At 36.6% G+C, this 16,537-nt stretch overlaps 1 protein-coding gene across 1 annotated transcript in view; it reads left to right on the top strand.

The window, feature by feature from the left end:
• CEP135 (centrosomal protein 135) overlaps positions 1-16,537 on the top strand; it is a 76,703-nt gene that overhangs the window by 41,012 nt on the left and 19,154 nt on the right. The window contains exons 14-19 of the mRNA XM_020892158.2: positions 1,863-1,940; positions 9,397-9,548; positions 12,751-12,866; positions 12,940-13,094; positions 13,558-13,613; positions 15,682-15,850. Coding sequence (XP_020747817.2) covers positions 1,863-1,940; positions 9,397-9,548; positions 12,751-12,866; positions 12,940-13,094; positions 13,558-13,613; positions 15,682-15,850 — 726 coding nt within the window. The remainder of the gene's footprint in view (positions 1-1,862; positions 1,941-9,396; positions 9,549-12,750; positions 12,867-12,939; positions 13,095-13,557; positions 13,614-15,681; positions 15,851-16,537) is intronic.

A 16,537-nucleotide genomic window follows, 5' to 3' on the forward strand; every position in this document is an offset into this window, starting at 1 on the left:
ATTTCCCTGATTGTCCAGTGGCTAAGACTGTACTTTCAAAACAGGGGGTGTGGATTCGATCCCTGGTCTGGGATCTAGGATTCTAAATGCTGTGATGTGGCCAAATAAAACATTAAAAAAAAAAATTTTTTTAAGGTACTAATGAGTTTGTATAAAATAAGCTACAAGAATATATTGTACAGCACAGCAAATATAGCTGGTGTTTTATAATCATAAATGGAGTAAATCTTTAAAAACTGTGAACTATTATGTTGTATACCTAAGACCTATTTTATATTGTGAATTAACTATACCTTAATAAAAAATAGTAATAATGATTTGCCCAAGATTACCCAGCTAATGAAATCACAAAGACTCTGGCTCCTGAGCTCACAATGGTTTCTCTTGCATCACTTTGCTTGTTTCTATTCCCCTGCTACCATCCTATTCTGGCCATTCTCTCAACTGCACTAGTGAGTGTATCAGTGGCCTCTCAAATCTGTATTTTACACTGAAGTTAGAGTCATTGTTCAAAGATGTAAATCTGCTTACTTCACTTCCTGTTTTAAAATCCATTAACTATTCTCAGGGACTTCCGTGATTGGCCCTTGCTACATCATGGTCAGGTTCAGCCCTCCCCACTCCCCACCCCTCATTTTCTCAACTCCATGCTTAATGGACTTTCTCATGTCCCTGTCTTTAACATAGGCTGTTGAAAACTCCTTTATCCCTTTCAGTTTCCTCACCTGACTGATTTCTATTCATCCTTTAGAGCCAGGTTGAACGTCATTTCCTTACACAGGAAGTGGACTCTGGATCCCTGATTGCCTTCCAGTATGTGTGTTCAAGTTCCTTTTCCTAGCAAAATATTCATGAATTTTATTTTAATATCTTGTTTAAGGTTTATCTTTACTAGACTATACTGTCTGTGACATCAGAGACTTTATCTGTTTTACTGTTGCCTCACGGTTTACTTGATGCTTGGTATATGATATGTACTTGGTACTGGCTGAATGATTTAGTAAATAAAAGGCCTACAGTAGAGTGACTTCTTCAATGAAATATATAATCGAAACATCAGACGTCTTAACTTATTTTTAATGAATAGTAGTGAAAGTGTCAGTCGTGTCCAACTCTTTGTGATCCCATGGACTGGAGCCCGCCAGGCTCCTCTGTCCATGTAATTCTCCTGGCAAAGATACTGGAGTGGATTGTCATTTCCTTCCCAGGGATCTTCCCGATCCAGAGATCTGGTTCTCTTGCATTGTAGGCAGATAGATTCTTTACCATTTGAGCCACCAGGGAAGCCCATTTTTAATGAATAACATGGATGGAAGTAAGAATTGGCATGAAAAATTCTCACAGAGCACCAATATATCATTTGTCCTGGACTTAGCATCAACAAGAGTCAGATAATATAACCAAAAATAACAACACTTGTGTTTATATTATTGACCAGCTCATTCTTGAAACTTTGAACTCTTGCATCACCCTGTGTTCTGTTTTCTGTGTCTTCCTGAGCCTGTCTGTTGTTCCTCCTACATCTCCTCTTATGAGGGCATACTTCTGGGCTTAATCTGCTGGGTTTTTCCTTTATGGTTGTGCTAATGGATTGATCTGTGTAAATTTATATCAATGAACCCATATCAGTCTGTGTCTTCTGTCACAGTCACACATGGAGGTAGAGTGTAAAAGATGAAGAACTCTTGTTTTTGTTTTCAACCAAAAGCATCATTTTTGTAAAATTTCTAGCAATTTTCTTTCTAAAGCCTTTCTATGTTATAAAAAGACAAAATAGTACTGTAGAATTGCATTGCTTAGTTTTGAAAATTTTGTTTTATTATCTGATATGAGTGAACATCATCTATAAAATTCTCTTACAGCATCTCCAGGAAATGAGTATTTTTGGAAAATCAGAATTAGAGAAAACTATTGAGCATTTGACATGTGTTAATCACCAGGTAATTTATCAAACTGGATTTGGGGTATATTTTGTTGTATGAATGACTATTTCAATTATATTTTAATGTACTGGATGTTTTTAAAATTACAAAATAATATTTTAGAGAAGCTGTGTATTGGTGACTGACTAGGAGTGTGTACTCTGAAGATTGACTACATGGGTTCATATCAATACATCTCTGTCATCTGTTTTCTGTAGGCAAATTTCTTAAACTTTTTATCTATAAATTTCTTTGTAAGATAGAAATGGTACTCAAACTTATTTCTTAGAGTTTTTGTGAAAATTAAATGAATTAATACACATCAAGAACCTAGAATATTCACTGCCATATCATAAGCTCTCATTAAGTGTTAGCTATGATAGTTGTTTGCTCTTTTGTTTTTTTAAACAAAAAAATCATGTAATATAGCCTTAGAGTAAAAGTAAAATTCCTTTTCATTCCTTATTGCTCTCACTAAAGATAGGGTTTTTGACAAATTGGTAAGTGTTTTGATAGTCTTTTTTTTTTCCCTCACTGTGTTTTCTTTTGGCTAGTTTCCTTCTCCATGTCTTCACTGTTTTTATTCATCTACTAGTTCTGTCATCTGTTTCAGTCGACCTTGGGCCAGTTGATTTTTTCTCCTCTTCCACTTAGGTTGTATTTTCCTGCTTTGCATTCCCCATAATTTTAGATTGGATGTCAGACATTGTCTATTTTATTTTTTTGGTTGCTGGAGAGCTTATATTCCTAGAAACACTCTTGAAGTTTGTTCTAGGATATGGAAAGTAGGTCAGATGGGAGTAGCTTGATCCTTTTTGGTTTTGCTTTTAAGTGGGACTAGAGGAGCATTTAGTTTTGGACTAGTTTTGTTTTACTACTGAGACCACATCCTTTTGGGTACACTCGCTGCCTGTTGCCCCATGAGTTACGAGGTTTTCAAATGACTGATGGGAAAGAAACTCTTCCTGACTTGGCATGAGCCCTCAGTAGTTCCCTCTAATGCTTTGATGGTTCTTTCCCTGGCCTTGGGTAGCTTTTTGTGGGCTGAGCTTCTGCTCAGCTGAGACTCGGGGGCACCCTTTGTAGATCTCTGGAGCTCTAACCCTGTGCTCTTTCCCCTCTAGTATCTGCCCTACAAATTCTAACTGCTCTGGCCTCTCTTGACTCTCAGGCCCGTAGTCTGAATTCAGGGGGACCACGGAGTCCAGCTGGATTCCTTTTCCTGTGTCACACCTAGAAATTCTTCCAGCGACAAGCTGGACAGTGATCGGGCTTGTCTCATTTATTTCATGTCTCTTAGGAGCCACTGTACATCATTGCTTGATGCCCAGTGTCTTGAAAACCATTGTTCCATGTATTTTGCCTAAATTTTTAGTTATTAAGGGTCCGTATTACTCTAGCCTGCCCAGAATCCAAAAGCATGACTTAATAAACTGAAAAATATATCTGAAGTACTAGAAGTCATTGAAAAGAGAGTAGGAGATAGAAAATATAAAATAAGTTTAAAGCCTTAGAGAATAAAGTGAAAGTGTCCCAACACTTATTTAGTCAGAATTCTAGGAGATTATAATAGAATATGGGAGAGGCTGTATTTCATGACATAATAACTGATAACTTTTCTAGGTATTATGGGAAACACAGAAATCCTCCAATTCAGAATGCACAGTGAACTACAGTAGCATGACAAATCCCATGCAATATAGATGGAAAGAGAATCCATACCATTTTTATAGCAAGAAATAATACAAGATGCCTATAATTTTGAAGGATCCTAATAGAAAATATTTTATAACCTTATTAAGACATTAAGATCTTATGGAGTGATGTATCAGGATTATTAAAAAGGTGACAGATACCATGTTTTTTTAAAAAAAATGTAAATCCTCCCCAGATTCATCTGTAGAATTGATGTAGTTTCATGTGAAATCCCAAGAACATGATGTGTGTGTGTGTGTGTGAAAATTGACAATAGATTTAAAAATTTTACATTGAAGCAGAGAGTCAGGAGTCAAAGAAACTTTAAAGAAGAATACACTGTGGAATTTGTCCTACTAGATATGAAGGCTTTAGAGTTAGTATTTAAAATAGGGTGGTAGTGGTCAGGATTAAGAGTGATAAAACCAGTAGAAAGCAAACCCACAAATTATAGAAATTTGATATATAGAGGACTCAGATCAATAGGATAAGAGAGAGTTGTTCAGTAACACTGTTTCTGGGATGGGCTTCCCTGGTGGCTCAGCTGGTAAAGAATCCTCCTGCAGTGTGGGAGACCTGGGTTCGATCCCTGGGTTCAGAAGATCCCTTGGAGAAGGGAATGGCTACTCAGTCCAGTTCCAGTATTCTGGCCTGGAAGATTCCATGGACCTGCAAAGAGTCGGACACACCTGAGCCACTTTCACTTCACTTGTTTCTGGGACAATTGACTGTTCATATATATGTATTTAAAAAAGGAATTGGATCCTACCTAAAATATATGCCAGACCCAAAAATCAGTTCAGGGTTCCTTGCATCCTTGTGTTCAAGAAATAACTCCAAATTTTAAAAGAAAATACAAGAGAAAATCTTTTTTACTTTAGCAAAATAACAATAGCAGTCATTTATATAGCATTTACTGTGTGTCAGGTGATTTTCTCAACATTTTATATATATTCATATACATATAATTTTAATTCTCACAACAACTACAAGCAGTAAGTGCTAATATTATCCCTATTTCACAGATGAGGAAAGTGAGGCAGAGGGGAGGCTTGCCCAAGATCACACAGCTAGCAGGTGTCTCATTGCAGAGTGTGTGCTCCTAAAGACACAACACATTTATTTGTTTAAAGAAAACATAGATAAATAGGACCACAGTGATAGGAGTAGCTTCATCAAATAGCTGTAAGTTGAAAAGATAGCCACTAATTAAGAGAACAGCTTGCTGTACGTTTAATCTAAAAAAAGCGACAAGTTGTGAACTGACACTTCACGGTAGAAGAAATTATGAATGGTTAACAAATATAAAAAGATGTTCTACCTCAAAAATAGAGGAAATGCCAGCCAAAACCAAAGAAAACCATTTCACATCTTTCAAGTCATCATAAATTTACAAGTTATAGCTAGTTTTATTAGTATGTGAAGCTTCTGGGAGTGCCAACTAGTACCTCTTTGAAGAAGAATTTGGCATTGTTCTAGGTTGGCCAGTAGATTACTCTTATTAGTCAACAAATCCATTGAACCCTGAATCAAAGTTAATAAACTATGGTCCCCAGACTAAATCTGGCCTCCAGACTGTTTTTGCAATAAAGTTTTTATTGGAACACAGCGATGCTCATTTGTTAATACATTGTCTACAGCTGTTTTTGTGTTATAGTACAGTAGTGGCAATGGACCATAAGGCTCACAAAACCTAAAATGTTTGCTCACTGACAGAAAAATAGAAAACAATCTAGATGTCAGTTGTGAGGAACGTAGATAAAGAGTGGTAAGTCATACAGTGGAGTGTTACAGAGCAGCAGAAATGAAAAGCATTAGGCACAGACATCAGCACGCGTGAATCATACAGATAGGCTGAAGAGAGCATGCAGGGGCTTCCTTGGTGGCTCAGTGGTAAAGAATCCACCGGCCATCGCAGGAGATCCAGGTTTGATTCCTGATCTGGGAAGACTGCAGTGCTGCGGAGCAGCTACACCTGTGTGCCGCAGGTGTTTGAGCCTGTGCTCCAGAGCCCAGAACGAGACTGCCGAGCCCGTGTGCTGCAGCCGCTGAAGCCGACGTGCCCTGGAGCCCGTGCCCTGCAGCACGAGAAGCCACTGCAGCAAGAAGCCCCAGCACCCCGGCTGGACAGCAGCCCACACAGCAACAAGACCCAGGACAGCCAGAAGTTAATTATTTCTCAGAGGAAGAAGAAAGAAGACATGCCATATGATTCTTTTCATGTAGAGTTTCAAAACATGGTCACATAAACTGTATGTTGTTTGGAGATTCATACAGATGTGGTGTGCTAAGGCAAGCAAGAAATGAGAAACACGAGACCCAGGATAGTTGTTTCTGTGGGCAGGGATGAAGGGGTGTGACTGGAGACTGCTCACAGTAGTGTCAGAGGTTCAGGTAGTGTTTTTTAAGCCAGGTGATTCCTGTTTTTAACCTTCATACCTTGCATGTACTTTTGTTTGTAATATAAGAATCTGGAACTTTTAGTGCAATTTTTTTTCCCTTCTCAGTTCCCTATCCCACAGATTACCATCCACAGCAGTTTAACTTCTTTTCCTGGTGTTTACCTCCCTGTTTCTAAGTAACTGCTTGTGCTATTTATGGATTTAAGATTATTTAGTGAGTCTCCAGGATGGTAGTTGATCGCTTAGCACTCCCCTTTTCTTCCCCCATTACGTTAACATAGTTTAATTAGATGTTTTACTCTCTTTGATGGTTACTGTTTATATTGCTAAGACTTAACCATGGTTTATGACTCAGCCAAGTGGAACAATATTACTCTTGCCTTTTTTCTTGTAGACATTTTCCTAGAGTTATTCATGGCTTTTGTTTCATTTTGTGTTTTGTTACTTTTCTGTTGTTCATTGTTGATTTTTATCACAGACTTTATTTCTACCACATGCCTTTCAGTATTTTTTGTTTTCAAACCTATCAGTTCTGGTCCTTTCCCCCCTAAAGACCTTCCTTCTTGAGCTTTCCATCTTCCTGCTTCCTTGTGGACTATGTCTCTCCATAGCTGTCCTCATAGGACTTGTCCTGTCTGCCCCTCCTGCGCTGAACCTCATGTTTTCTTCTTTCTTGGTTTGTTCCTTCTGGCTCAGTACCTTCTCCAGCAGTTTCCTGAAAGAGAATACATGGGAGGAAATTTTGTTGCTAGTCTATTTGTTTGAAAATGTCTTTATTCAACTTTCAGATTTATGATTTGGCTTAGGCATATGCCAGTCTCAATTGGAGAATTGTTTTCACTAAAAATTTTGAATACTGTCCTTCATTTGTCTTTCAGCTTTCTTTGAGATGTCTGATGCTATTCTGCCACTGAGTCCTTTGTACATGACATGTTTTTATTTCTGAAAAGTTTTAGGGTTTTCTCTCTTTATCTCCTGTTTTCATTTCTTTGGTAATTTACTGTGCTATTCTATTTTCTCTCTCTGAAACTATTATTAGTTGGTATTAGACTTCCTAAAAAAATCTGATGTTCTTATCCCTTCTTCTTTATTTTCTCTTTGACTTTTTTCTCACTTTCTTGGAGATTGGCCCAACTTTATCTTTTAGCCCTTCTATTGATTTTCTATGTATTTTTGATTTCCAAGAGAACTTTGTAGAAAGAGATAACTGATAGAGGAATAAAGAAGATGTGGCACACACATACAGTGGAATGTTACTCAGCGGTTAACAAGAATGAACAGTGCCATGTGCAGCAACATGGATGGGCCTAGAGAGCGTCAACTCGGAGTACCTGGAATGCCCGTGTAGTGGACACCCCCCCACCACTGCATGGCCTCATGTGCCCAGCTTCAGTGCAGTCGGCTGGCCTCTCATTGGTGTTCCTGACCGTGGTCATTGTAGGTCAGTGATACCAACTGGAGTCACTTCTGCCTCCTAAGAGATACTTGGCAATACCTGGAGGATTTTGTCTGTCACAATTAAGGGGCAAAACTACTTGAATCTAGTAAGCAGAGGGCAGAGATAACTGCTAAACAGCCTACAATGCACAGGACAGCCTCCTGCAACAGAATTATTTAGTGTCAACATCATTAGTTCCTAAGTTCAGAAACTGCTTTAGATTGTATTTTTTTCCTCCCACTCTGAACCACTATTCTATCTACTCTTTGTCTTTCACAGTTTTTTTTTTTTTCTTCAGACTTTAAACTTTTTGTTTCGTATTGGTGTATACCTGATTAACAGTGTTGTAGTGGTTTCAGTGAACAGGAAAGGACTCAGTCGTATATATACACGTATCCATTCTCTCCCAAATCCCCCTCCCGTCCAGGCTGGCACAGAGCATTGAGGAGAGTCGCATGTCTATACAATAGGTCCTTGTTGGTTATCCATTTTGAATATAGCAACATGTACATGACCTTCCCAAACTCCCTAACTATCCCTTCACCCTGGCAACCATAAGTTTGTTTTCTTAGTCTGCAAGTCTCTCTGTGTTTTGTAAGTTAATTCATTTGTATCATTTCTTTTTAGATTCCACACATAAGAGAAATAGGATGTTTCTCCTCTGTCCGACTGACTTAGTGTGACACTCTCTCGGTCCATCCATGTTGTTGCAGATGGCATTCGTTCATTCTTTTTAGTGGCTGAGTAATACTCCATTGTATATGTGTACCACATCCTCTTTATTCCTCTATCAGTGGGAATGTAGGTTGCTTCCATGTCTTGGCTATTGTAAACAGTGCTGCCGTGAATCTTCCTACAAGTTACTGAAGTCACCGTTCACCCTTGTTTTCTTTCTTGTTCTCTTTGTCCTTAAGAGTATAATGTTTAACCTTTACTGTCATTTTAGCGCTGTTTCTAGAGGAAGAGGAGATAAAAATGTGTGTGGTCAGTCTGCCATCTTAACTGGAAGACTTAAATTTATCACTAGTATTTCTTCATTTTGAGTTTTATAGATAGATCATTATTACATCTAGAATTTATTTTTGTATATAAAATGAAATAGAAATCTAGCTTATTTTTTGTGTCCAATGAGTGGCTGTCCCAACTCTAGTTTTTAAAGAGTTTATTCTTTTCCCACTTTCTTAAAATGCTACCTTTTAAAAATTTACATCAGGGATATGTTTGCTTGTCCACATGTGAAATTCATACTGTTTTAATTACAGTAGCTTTTAAATTTATTTTGATATCTCATAAAGCAAGTCTAGCTGCATTCTTTTCCCCCCCAGTTTTTACTGTTTTTTTTTCTTAACTTTCTTTTCTCCTAAATAAATTTTAGAATGAAATCTAAGTCACTTATCTAGTTTAAAAAAAGATTTTGTTAGGATTCTTACTGAAATTTCATGGGATTTACAATTATGTTAGGACATTTTAATCCATCTCCAATACTGTGTTCCCCTTGAGAAACACGGGGTGTCTACATTAAGTCAGGCTGTGTTTTGTACTCTTTAGGAAAACGTTCACTTTCTTTATATAAGTCTTATCCATTTTGTGATTTAGTTATAGTATTTTCTGTCCTGATTTTTCTTCAATTCAGTCCTATCTACTTTTTTTAGAAATTTTTTTCTGCTGGTGTTTTCCCTTCCTGCTTCATTGCTGTTATGGACATATTCTTTCCTTCTTTTTTTTGCCTTTCCTTTTTTCTTTTGTTTCAGTGATATTGAAGAGGAGAGATAAATGTGTTTACCTGCTCTTACGTCTAAAACCTAAAGTGTTCACATGACTTTTAATGTATTTTTAAATAAATCTAATTTATTTCCTTAGTTTTCTTCCAGAAATATTATTAAAGAGTGCTTAAGGAAAAGAAACTGAGATATATCCCTATTAATTTTTAAAATTATAGCTTGAAAATGAAAAATGTGAATTAAAGTCTAAAATATTTATAATGAAAGAAACAATGGAGTCTTTAGAGAAAAAAGCAAAATTCCAAGCTCAAAAACTTAGCCATGTGGCTGGTGACTCATCTCATCAGAAAACAGAGATGAACTCCCTTAGGTAAGTTTACTGAAGTTTTATTTCACTTCTGAGAATGAGCTTGTGGCTGTTTATGGTTCGTAGCAGTGGTGTTTGGGCTAAGTCTTTGAGAAGCAGAAGTTCTGAAAGCTGCCCTTATGACAGAATAACTGGGGGAGGCTTTGTACAGTATGGACTGAGGGGCTGACCTCGGGAGGTTCTTATTGACTGTGAATCTGGGCAGGTTTTGAGCACCTGAACGTTTAAAGACTCATAGATTAATATGGTTGCAGGCAAATTTTTGTATCTGCCTCCTTCAAACATCTCCCTAACAGATACAGGCATACTTTGTCTTATTGTGCCTCAGTTTATTGGTCTTTACCGAAGTTGTGTTTTTTACAAATGGAAGGTTTTTGGCAGTCCTGTGTCAAGCCAGTGTATTGGTGACATATTTCCAACGGCATTAGCTCACTTTGGGTTTCGGTGTCTCCTTTTCGTAATTCTTTCAATATTTCCAACTCATTATATTTGTTATGATGATCTGTCTTCAGTGAGCTTTGACTATTACAGCAGTTCACTGAAGGCCCAGACCATGGTTATTATTTTTTAGAGATAAAGTTTTTTTAATTAAGGTATGTGTATTGTTTTTTCAGATGTAATGCTATTGCACACTTAACAGACTACAGTATAATCTAAACACAGCTTTTATTTTTATTTACTTATTTTTTAATGACTTTGAATTTTTATTTTATTTTCTACTGAAGTATAGTTGATTTACAATGCTGTGTTATTTTCTGGTATACAGCAAAGTGATTCAGTGTACAATAAAGTGATTTAGTATATATATATTTATATATACACACATATATACTTCATATTCCTTTCTGTTATGGTTTATGATAAGATACTGAATATAGTGTTCTGTGCTATAGGACCTTGTTGTTTATCTATTTTTACATACTAGTTTGTAGGCCCTTGTTGTTTACCTATTTTAAATAAACTAGTTTTTACCTACTAATTCCAAACTCCTAGTTTACCCCTTCGTCTTTTCCTTCGGTAGCTATAGTTTCGTTTTCTATGTTTGTGAGTCTTAAACATAACTTTTTTATGCCCTGAGAAACCAAAAATCCACGAGACTCACTTTATTGCCATATTCTCTTTACTGGGGTGGTCTGGAGCCAAATCTACAATATCTCTAAGATATGCCTGTACTTCATATTATCGGGTTTGTACTCCGTAGTGTAGAACTGCTGAAATTCTTGCTACCTGTGTCATTGTTAATCTCATCTTTCAAAGAAATCTAAAATCAGAATATTTATTACAGAGTCTAAAAGGTGATGTGTCTAAAAAATGGTAAGGAGGTCAGTATGGCCCAGGTACACTGTATCTACAGGTTGGACTCAGGTTATAAAGAACATAGTATGATAACTAAGAGTGAATGGATTTTACTGTATAAACATGGAGAATAAACAGAAATTTTTAACCAAGGGAGTGACATGAGTAACATTCCTGTTAGGACGTGAACTATGGCAAAAATAGGGAAGGTGTATTCGGAGCCTTAAGAGACTGATGGAGAACACTGGAGACAGTGGACCAGGAGTCATACAGTGGCAGTGAACTTGGAGAACAGTGGCCAGATTTAGGAAACACTTGTTACACAAAATCAGAACAAACAATGTAATAAGACCAAGAGCTTGCTGTGTTTGTTTAATTAAGGAATACTATTTGGGAAGAACTAAGGTGGAAACTTCTTTCTGCCCCTCTTGTTTCCTTGCAAGTCACTATGTACATCCTAAGATGGAAGGCAGCCTAAATGGAATGGCCTCTCTTATTCTGGTTCATGTCTGTATTCAGAAGTTGTTGTTGCTCAGTTGTGTCCAACTGTTTGCAGACCCATGGACTGCATCACGCCAGGCTTCCCTGTCCTTTACTCAAACTCATGTCCATTGATTTGGTGATGCCATCCAACCATCTCATTCTCTGTCATCCCCTTCTCCTCCTGCCCCCAGTCTTTCCCAGCATCAGGGTCTTTTCCAGTGAGTCAGCTCTTCACATCAGGTGACCAAAGTATTGGAGCTTCAGCTTCAACATCAGTCATTCCAATGAATATTCAGGGTTGTTTTCCTTTAGAATTGACTGGTTGGATCTCCTTGCTGTCCAAAGGACAAGCAAGAGTCTCAAGAGTCTTCTCCAGCAAAATTCAAAAGCATCAATTCCTGGGCACTCAGCCCTCTTTATGGTCCAACTCTCACATCTGTACATGACTACTGGAAAAACCATAGCTTTGACTCTACAGGCTTTTGTATATGCTGTCTAGCTTTATCATAGCTCTTCTTCCAAGGATCAAGTGTCTTTTAATTTCATGGCTGCAGTCACCATCTGCAGTGATTTTGGAGCCCAAGAAAAGAAAGTCTTTCACTGTTTCCGTTGTTTCCTCATCTATTTGCCATGAAATTATGGGACTGAATGCCATGATCTTCTTTTTTGAATGTTGAGTGTTAAGCCAGCTTTTTCACTCTCTTCTTTCACCTTTTTGAAGGGTCTTTTTAGTTCCTCTTCACTTTCTGCCATTAGGATGGTATCATCTGCATATCTGAAGTTGTTGATATTTCTCCTGGCAGTCTTGATTCCAGCTTGTGAGTTATGTAGCTCAGCATTTTGCATGATGTACTCTTCCTTTAAGTTAAATAAGTAGGGTGACAATATACAGCTTGATGTACTCCTTTCCCAATTTTGAACCAGCCTCTTGTTCCATGTCTGGTTCTAACTGTTGCTTCTTGACCTGCCTGCAGATTTCTCAGAAGACAGGTAAGATGGTATTTGGAATATTCAGAATAGGAAGCAGAATTAAAAACTCACTGGTCAGGATGATCAGAATCTTGAAGGATGAGGCCATTCTATAAAAACAGGACTTTGCCTTGACTATTGGAAATAGGTTTTAAGAGAAAGAGAGTTGATGATAGAAAACTGAGAAAAGCTTTAAAACTACAAAGACGCCTCTAGAAAAATTACATACAATTAATTTTATTTTTATACTTTAGTATTTTTTAGGAAGATGGAATATTTTGAAGAAAAGACAAATATATATAATATAATGCCATTGATTATGCTGAAAGAGCTTTAAAATAAGAAATTAAAGAAGCTTTTAAAATAAGCAAATTATTTTTTGAGAACTTTCATTTTTTAAAAGTTATTTCCACCAGAGATAAAGAATCCCATTTGTTTTTGTCTGCTGACTCTTTAGGCTAGTAAATGAGCAACTACAGCGGTCACTTGAGGATTATCAGCACCGACTTAAAATGAAAAGAAGTGAACTTGAATCAGCCCAAGCACAAGTTAAAATACTGGAGGAAAAATTAGGTAAGTATTCTTAAATTTTGTTTTTGCTGATCCTAATTTACTTTGTCTAAGAAACATTTCTTTTCATTTATAGGTGAACTACACCTCAGGATGACTTCACAGAATGAAGAGGCTCATGTAATGAAGAAGACCATTGGTGTTATTGATAAAGAAAAAGATATCCTTCAGGAGACTGTGGATGAGAAGACAGAGAAGATTGCAAACTTACATGAAAACCTAGCTAGTAAAGTATGTGACTGTTAAGTAATATTATCTGCCATCTGAACAGGAAAGCTTATTTTATTCTGTTTCATATATGCCGTTTTTTTTAATTGAAGGATAACTGCTTTACAAGATACACAGTTCTTATTTCATAAGAACCATGTGCAAGTTCCCAAGACCCAGAGCCATCTTTCTAATATGTTTAAATTTCATTTTATCGCAGTAATTTGAATTTTTAAAAATTCTATTTCTAGAATACAATTTTATCATATATGATTTCAGCAAACTCAAGGAACAGTTCAGATTCTTAGAAATATGCCAATATGTGAAATAAAATTGGCACATAGAAATATCTTTACATAGAGGCTTCTTTTATAACATGTTATAGGATTGAATTTAAACTATATAAATGTGATAAATTTTAAAATTCAACTGGAGATACTTCTACATGAATGGTCTGGAATCTGATATATTTTTATAATTTCTGTAGGAAAAAACTATTACTCAGATGAAGATAACAGTCTCAGAGTATGAATCTTCTCTGAAGTAAGTAATTGATGGAATGGCATCCAGCTTTTAAAGAAATTTTCACTGAATGCAGTATTATCTATTTGGATAGAAGTCTGGCAATAGGAAAATTTCTTTTTTCACTTTTCCTATTTTTGTCAGTGGCAATTATCATTTTCTCAATCTCTTACATGGAAATTGTTATCCTCTAACTTTCTTCCTTCCTCTGTCATCGACATCTAAACAGTTATGTCTTATTAATTATTCCTTTACATACCTACTTACTCCTTATTTCTACTGCAGTTAAACTGTGCAGGCCCTAATCATCAAAACTTAGATTACCTCAGCAGCTAGTACTGAATTTATTCCACATCTAAACCTTTTAAAATACGGTTGCAAGATTTTGCATTTTGTATCTAGTCTCTCTACTTCAAGAAAAACGGCACTGATTGTATTTCTTTTATATATGCTTACGTATTATATGGGCCTCCGTGGTGGCTCAGCGGTAAAGAATCTGCCTGCAGTGCAGGAGACACAGCTTCATCCCCGGGTCAGGAAGATGCCCTGGAGAAGGGAATGGCAGCCCACTCCAGTGTTCTTACCTGGAAAGTCTCATGGACAGAGGAGCCTGGCGGGCCACAGTCTGTGGGGTCAGAGAGAGTCAGACGTGACTCAGCAACCACAGCAACAGCAACATATTATATAATAGGAGGGACTTAAAACATTAAATAAATATTTGCCAATTGAATCATTTATGTTCTACTAACACTTGAAAATCTTCTGTTTTTACTTTAATTTTATAATGATAAATATATTTAAGACTTTATTTTCACATAATGATTGGTGGAGATCCAAAGTGTCTTCATCACCTAATTAATCAGTCTTAATGCAGTAGTTGTCATTTCTTTTTCTGTTTTATTGAAGTATAGTTGATTTACAATGTTTTGCGTTAATTTCTGCTGTACAGGAATGTGATTCAGTTCTATATATATGTTGTTTATCATATTCTTTTCCATTATGGTTTACTGTAGGATATTGAATATAGTTCCCTGTGTTACACAGTAGGATGTTGTTGTTTATCCATTCTCTATACATTCATTTGCAACTGTTACTCCCAAATTCCCAGTCCTTCCCTTCCCTGCCTCCTCCCACTTATAGCAACTCCCAGTCTGTTCTCCATGTCTGTGAGTCTGTTTCTGTTTCATAAATATGTTCATTGGTGTCATACTTTAGATTGCACATGGAGGTGATATCATATGATATTTGTCTCTTTCTGACTTGTTTCCCTTAGTATCATAATCTCCAGGTCCATCCATGTTGCTGCAAATGGCATTATTTCATTTTTTAAATTGCTGAGTAATATTCTATTGTGTGTGTGTGTGTGTGTGTGTGTGTGTGTGTGTGTGTATATACACACACCACATGTTTTTTGTCTGTTCACCTGTCTGTGGAGAGTTAGGTTGCTCCCATGTCTTGGCTATTGTAAACAGTGCTGCTTTGAACATAAAAGTGCATGTATCTTTTCAAATTATAGTTTTGTCTGGGTATATGCCCAGGAGTAAGATTGCTGGATCATATAATAACTCTTTAGTTTTTTCAAGGAACCTCCATGCTATTTTCAATAGTGGTTGCACCGCTTTAGATTCCCAACAACAGTGTGAGAGAATTCTCTTTTCTCCACACACTCTCCACTTTTATTATTTGTAGACTTTTTAATGATAGCCGATTCTGACTGGTGTGAGGTGGTACCTCGTTTTAGTTTTGATTTGTGTTTCTCTAATAATTCGTGATGTTGAGCCTCTTTTTGTGTGCCTATTGGTCAGCTGTACTACTTTGGAGAAATGTCTATTTAGGTTTTCTGCCCATGTTTCGATTGGGTTACTTGATTTTTTGTTGTTATTGAGTTGTATGAGCTGTTTGTAGATTTTGGAAATTATGCCCTTGTCAGTTGTATCATTTACAAATATTTTATCCCAGTCCATAGGTTGCATAGTTGTAGTTTCTTGCATTCTTAGTATATTTAATTCAGAGTAAAATAGTTTCCTTTTAAATGAACTAAATTTTCCAAAAAGCTTTCTTTATTATTGCTACCCCACTCATGTAACAGCCACCTAAAGGAAACATTGATTAATCAGGACTGTGAGATAAGCAGCCTCCGGTGCCAGCTTGATGCAGCTCACAAAGAACTTGATGAAGTAGGAAGATCTAAAGAAATGTCTTTTAAGGAAAACAGAAGATTACAGGATGATCTGGCTACAATGGCAAGAGAAAACCAGGTATGAGCACACTACATAAACTTTGATAGTTTCATAATACACAGTTTTACAATATATTCAATGTTTGCTAAATTTTAAAGCTCTAAATATTATGTCTTCTAAATTTTAATTATGTAAATATGAGCAACAAAAGAAATAACTCTTGAGGGAGGATATTGTTTATAAAGGTATTTTAAAATGTGGCTTAGAATACTGCTGTATATTGTAGCAGTAATAAACCATCAGACGCCATTGTAGGCTTTGTTGCAAGGAATCCTGAAGCTGGGGGCATGGTGTTCTCTCTGGCAGAAACCGTTGTCAGTCTGCTGCACGAGGACCTCAGTATCACTCCTAAGGCAAAGTTGCTGTGTTTTAAAGGCCCATGATAGATTTTAATTATTTGTACTTACTTCCAGTGGCCTAGAGATTACCTACCTATAAGCTAATTAATGAATATTTTAGAATGGCAAATACTGAAAGATATTGGCTTCGTTTATACTAGTTTTTAAAGGATCATACCAAGAAAACCAGTGATTTTCTTATTTTAAATATTTTACATTTTTAAAATTACTCATTATAGAGCACATTGCTGATATATAAATTTTTGAAAATATTAATCCCTGAGCATAGTTAGCCCTTAGTTTAAGTACCAGATATGTGGTCAGTTGCTGTGGGAGATGTATGGTAATAATTGGTTAAAAAGTCAAG

Source organism: Odocoileus virginianus, chromosome 29, assembly GCF_023699985.2.
Source record: "Odocoileus virginianus isolate 20LAN1187 ecotype Illinois chromosome 29, Ovbor_1.2, whole genome shotgun sequence".
NCBI classification, from domain to species: domain Eukaryota; kingdom Metazoa; phylum Chordata; class Mammalia; order Artiodactyla; family Cervidae; genus Odocoileus; species Odocoileus virginianus.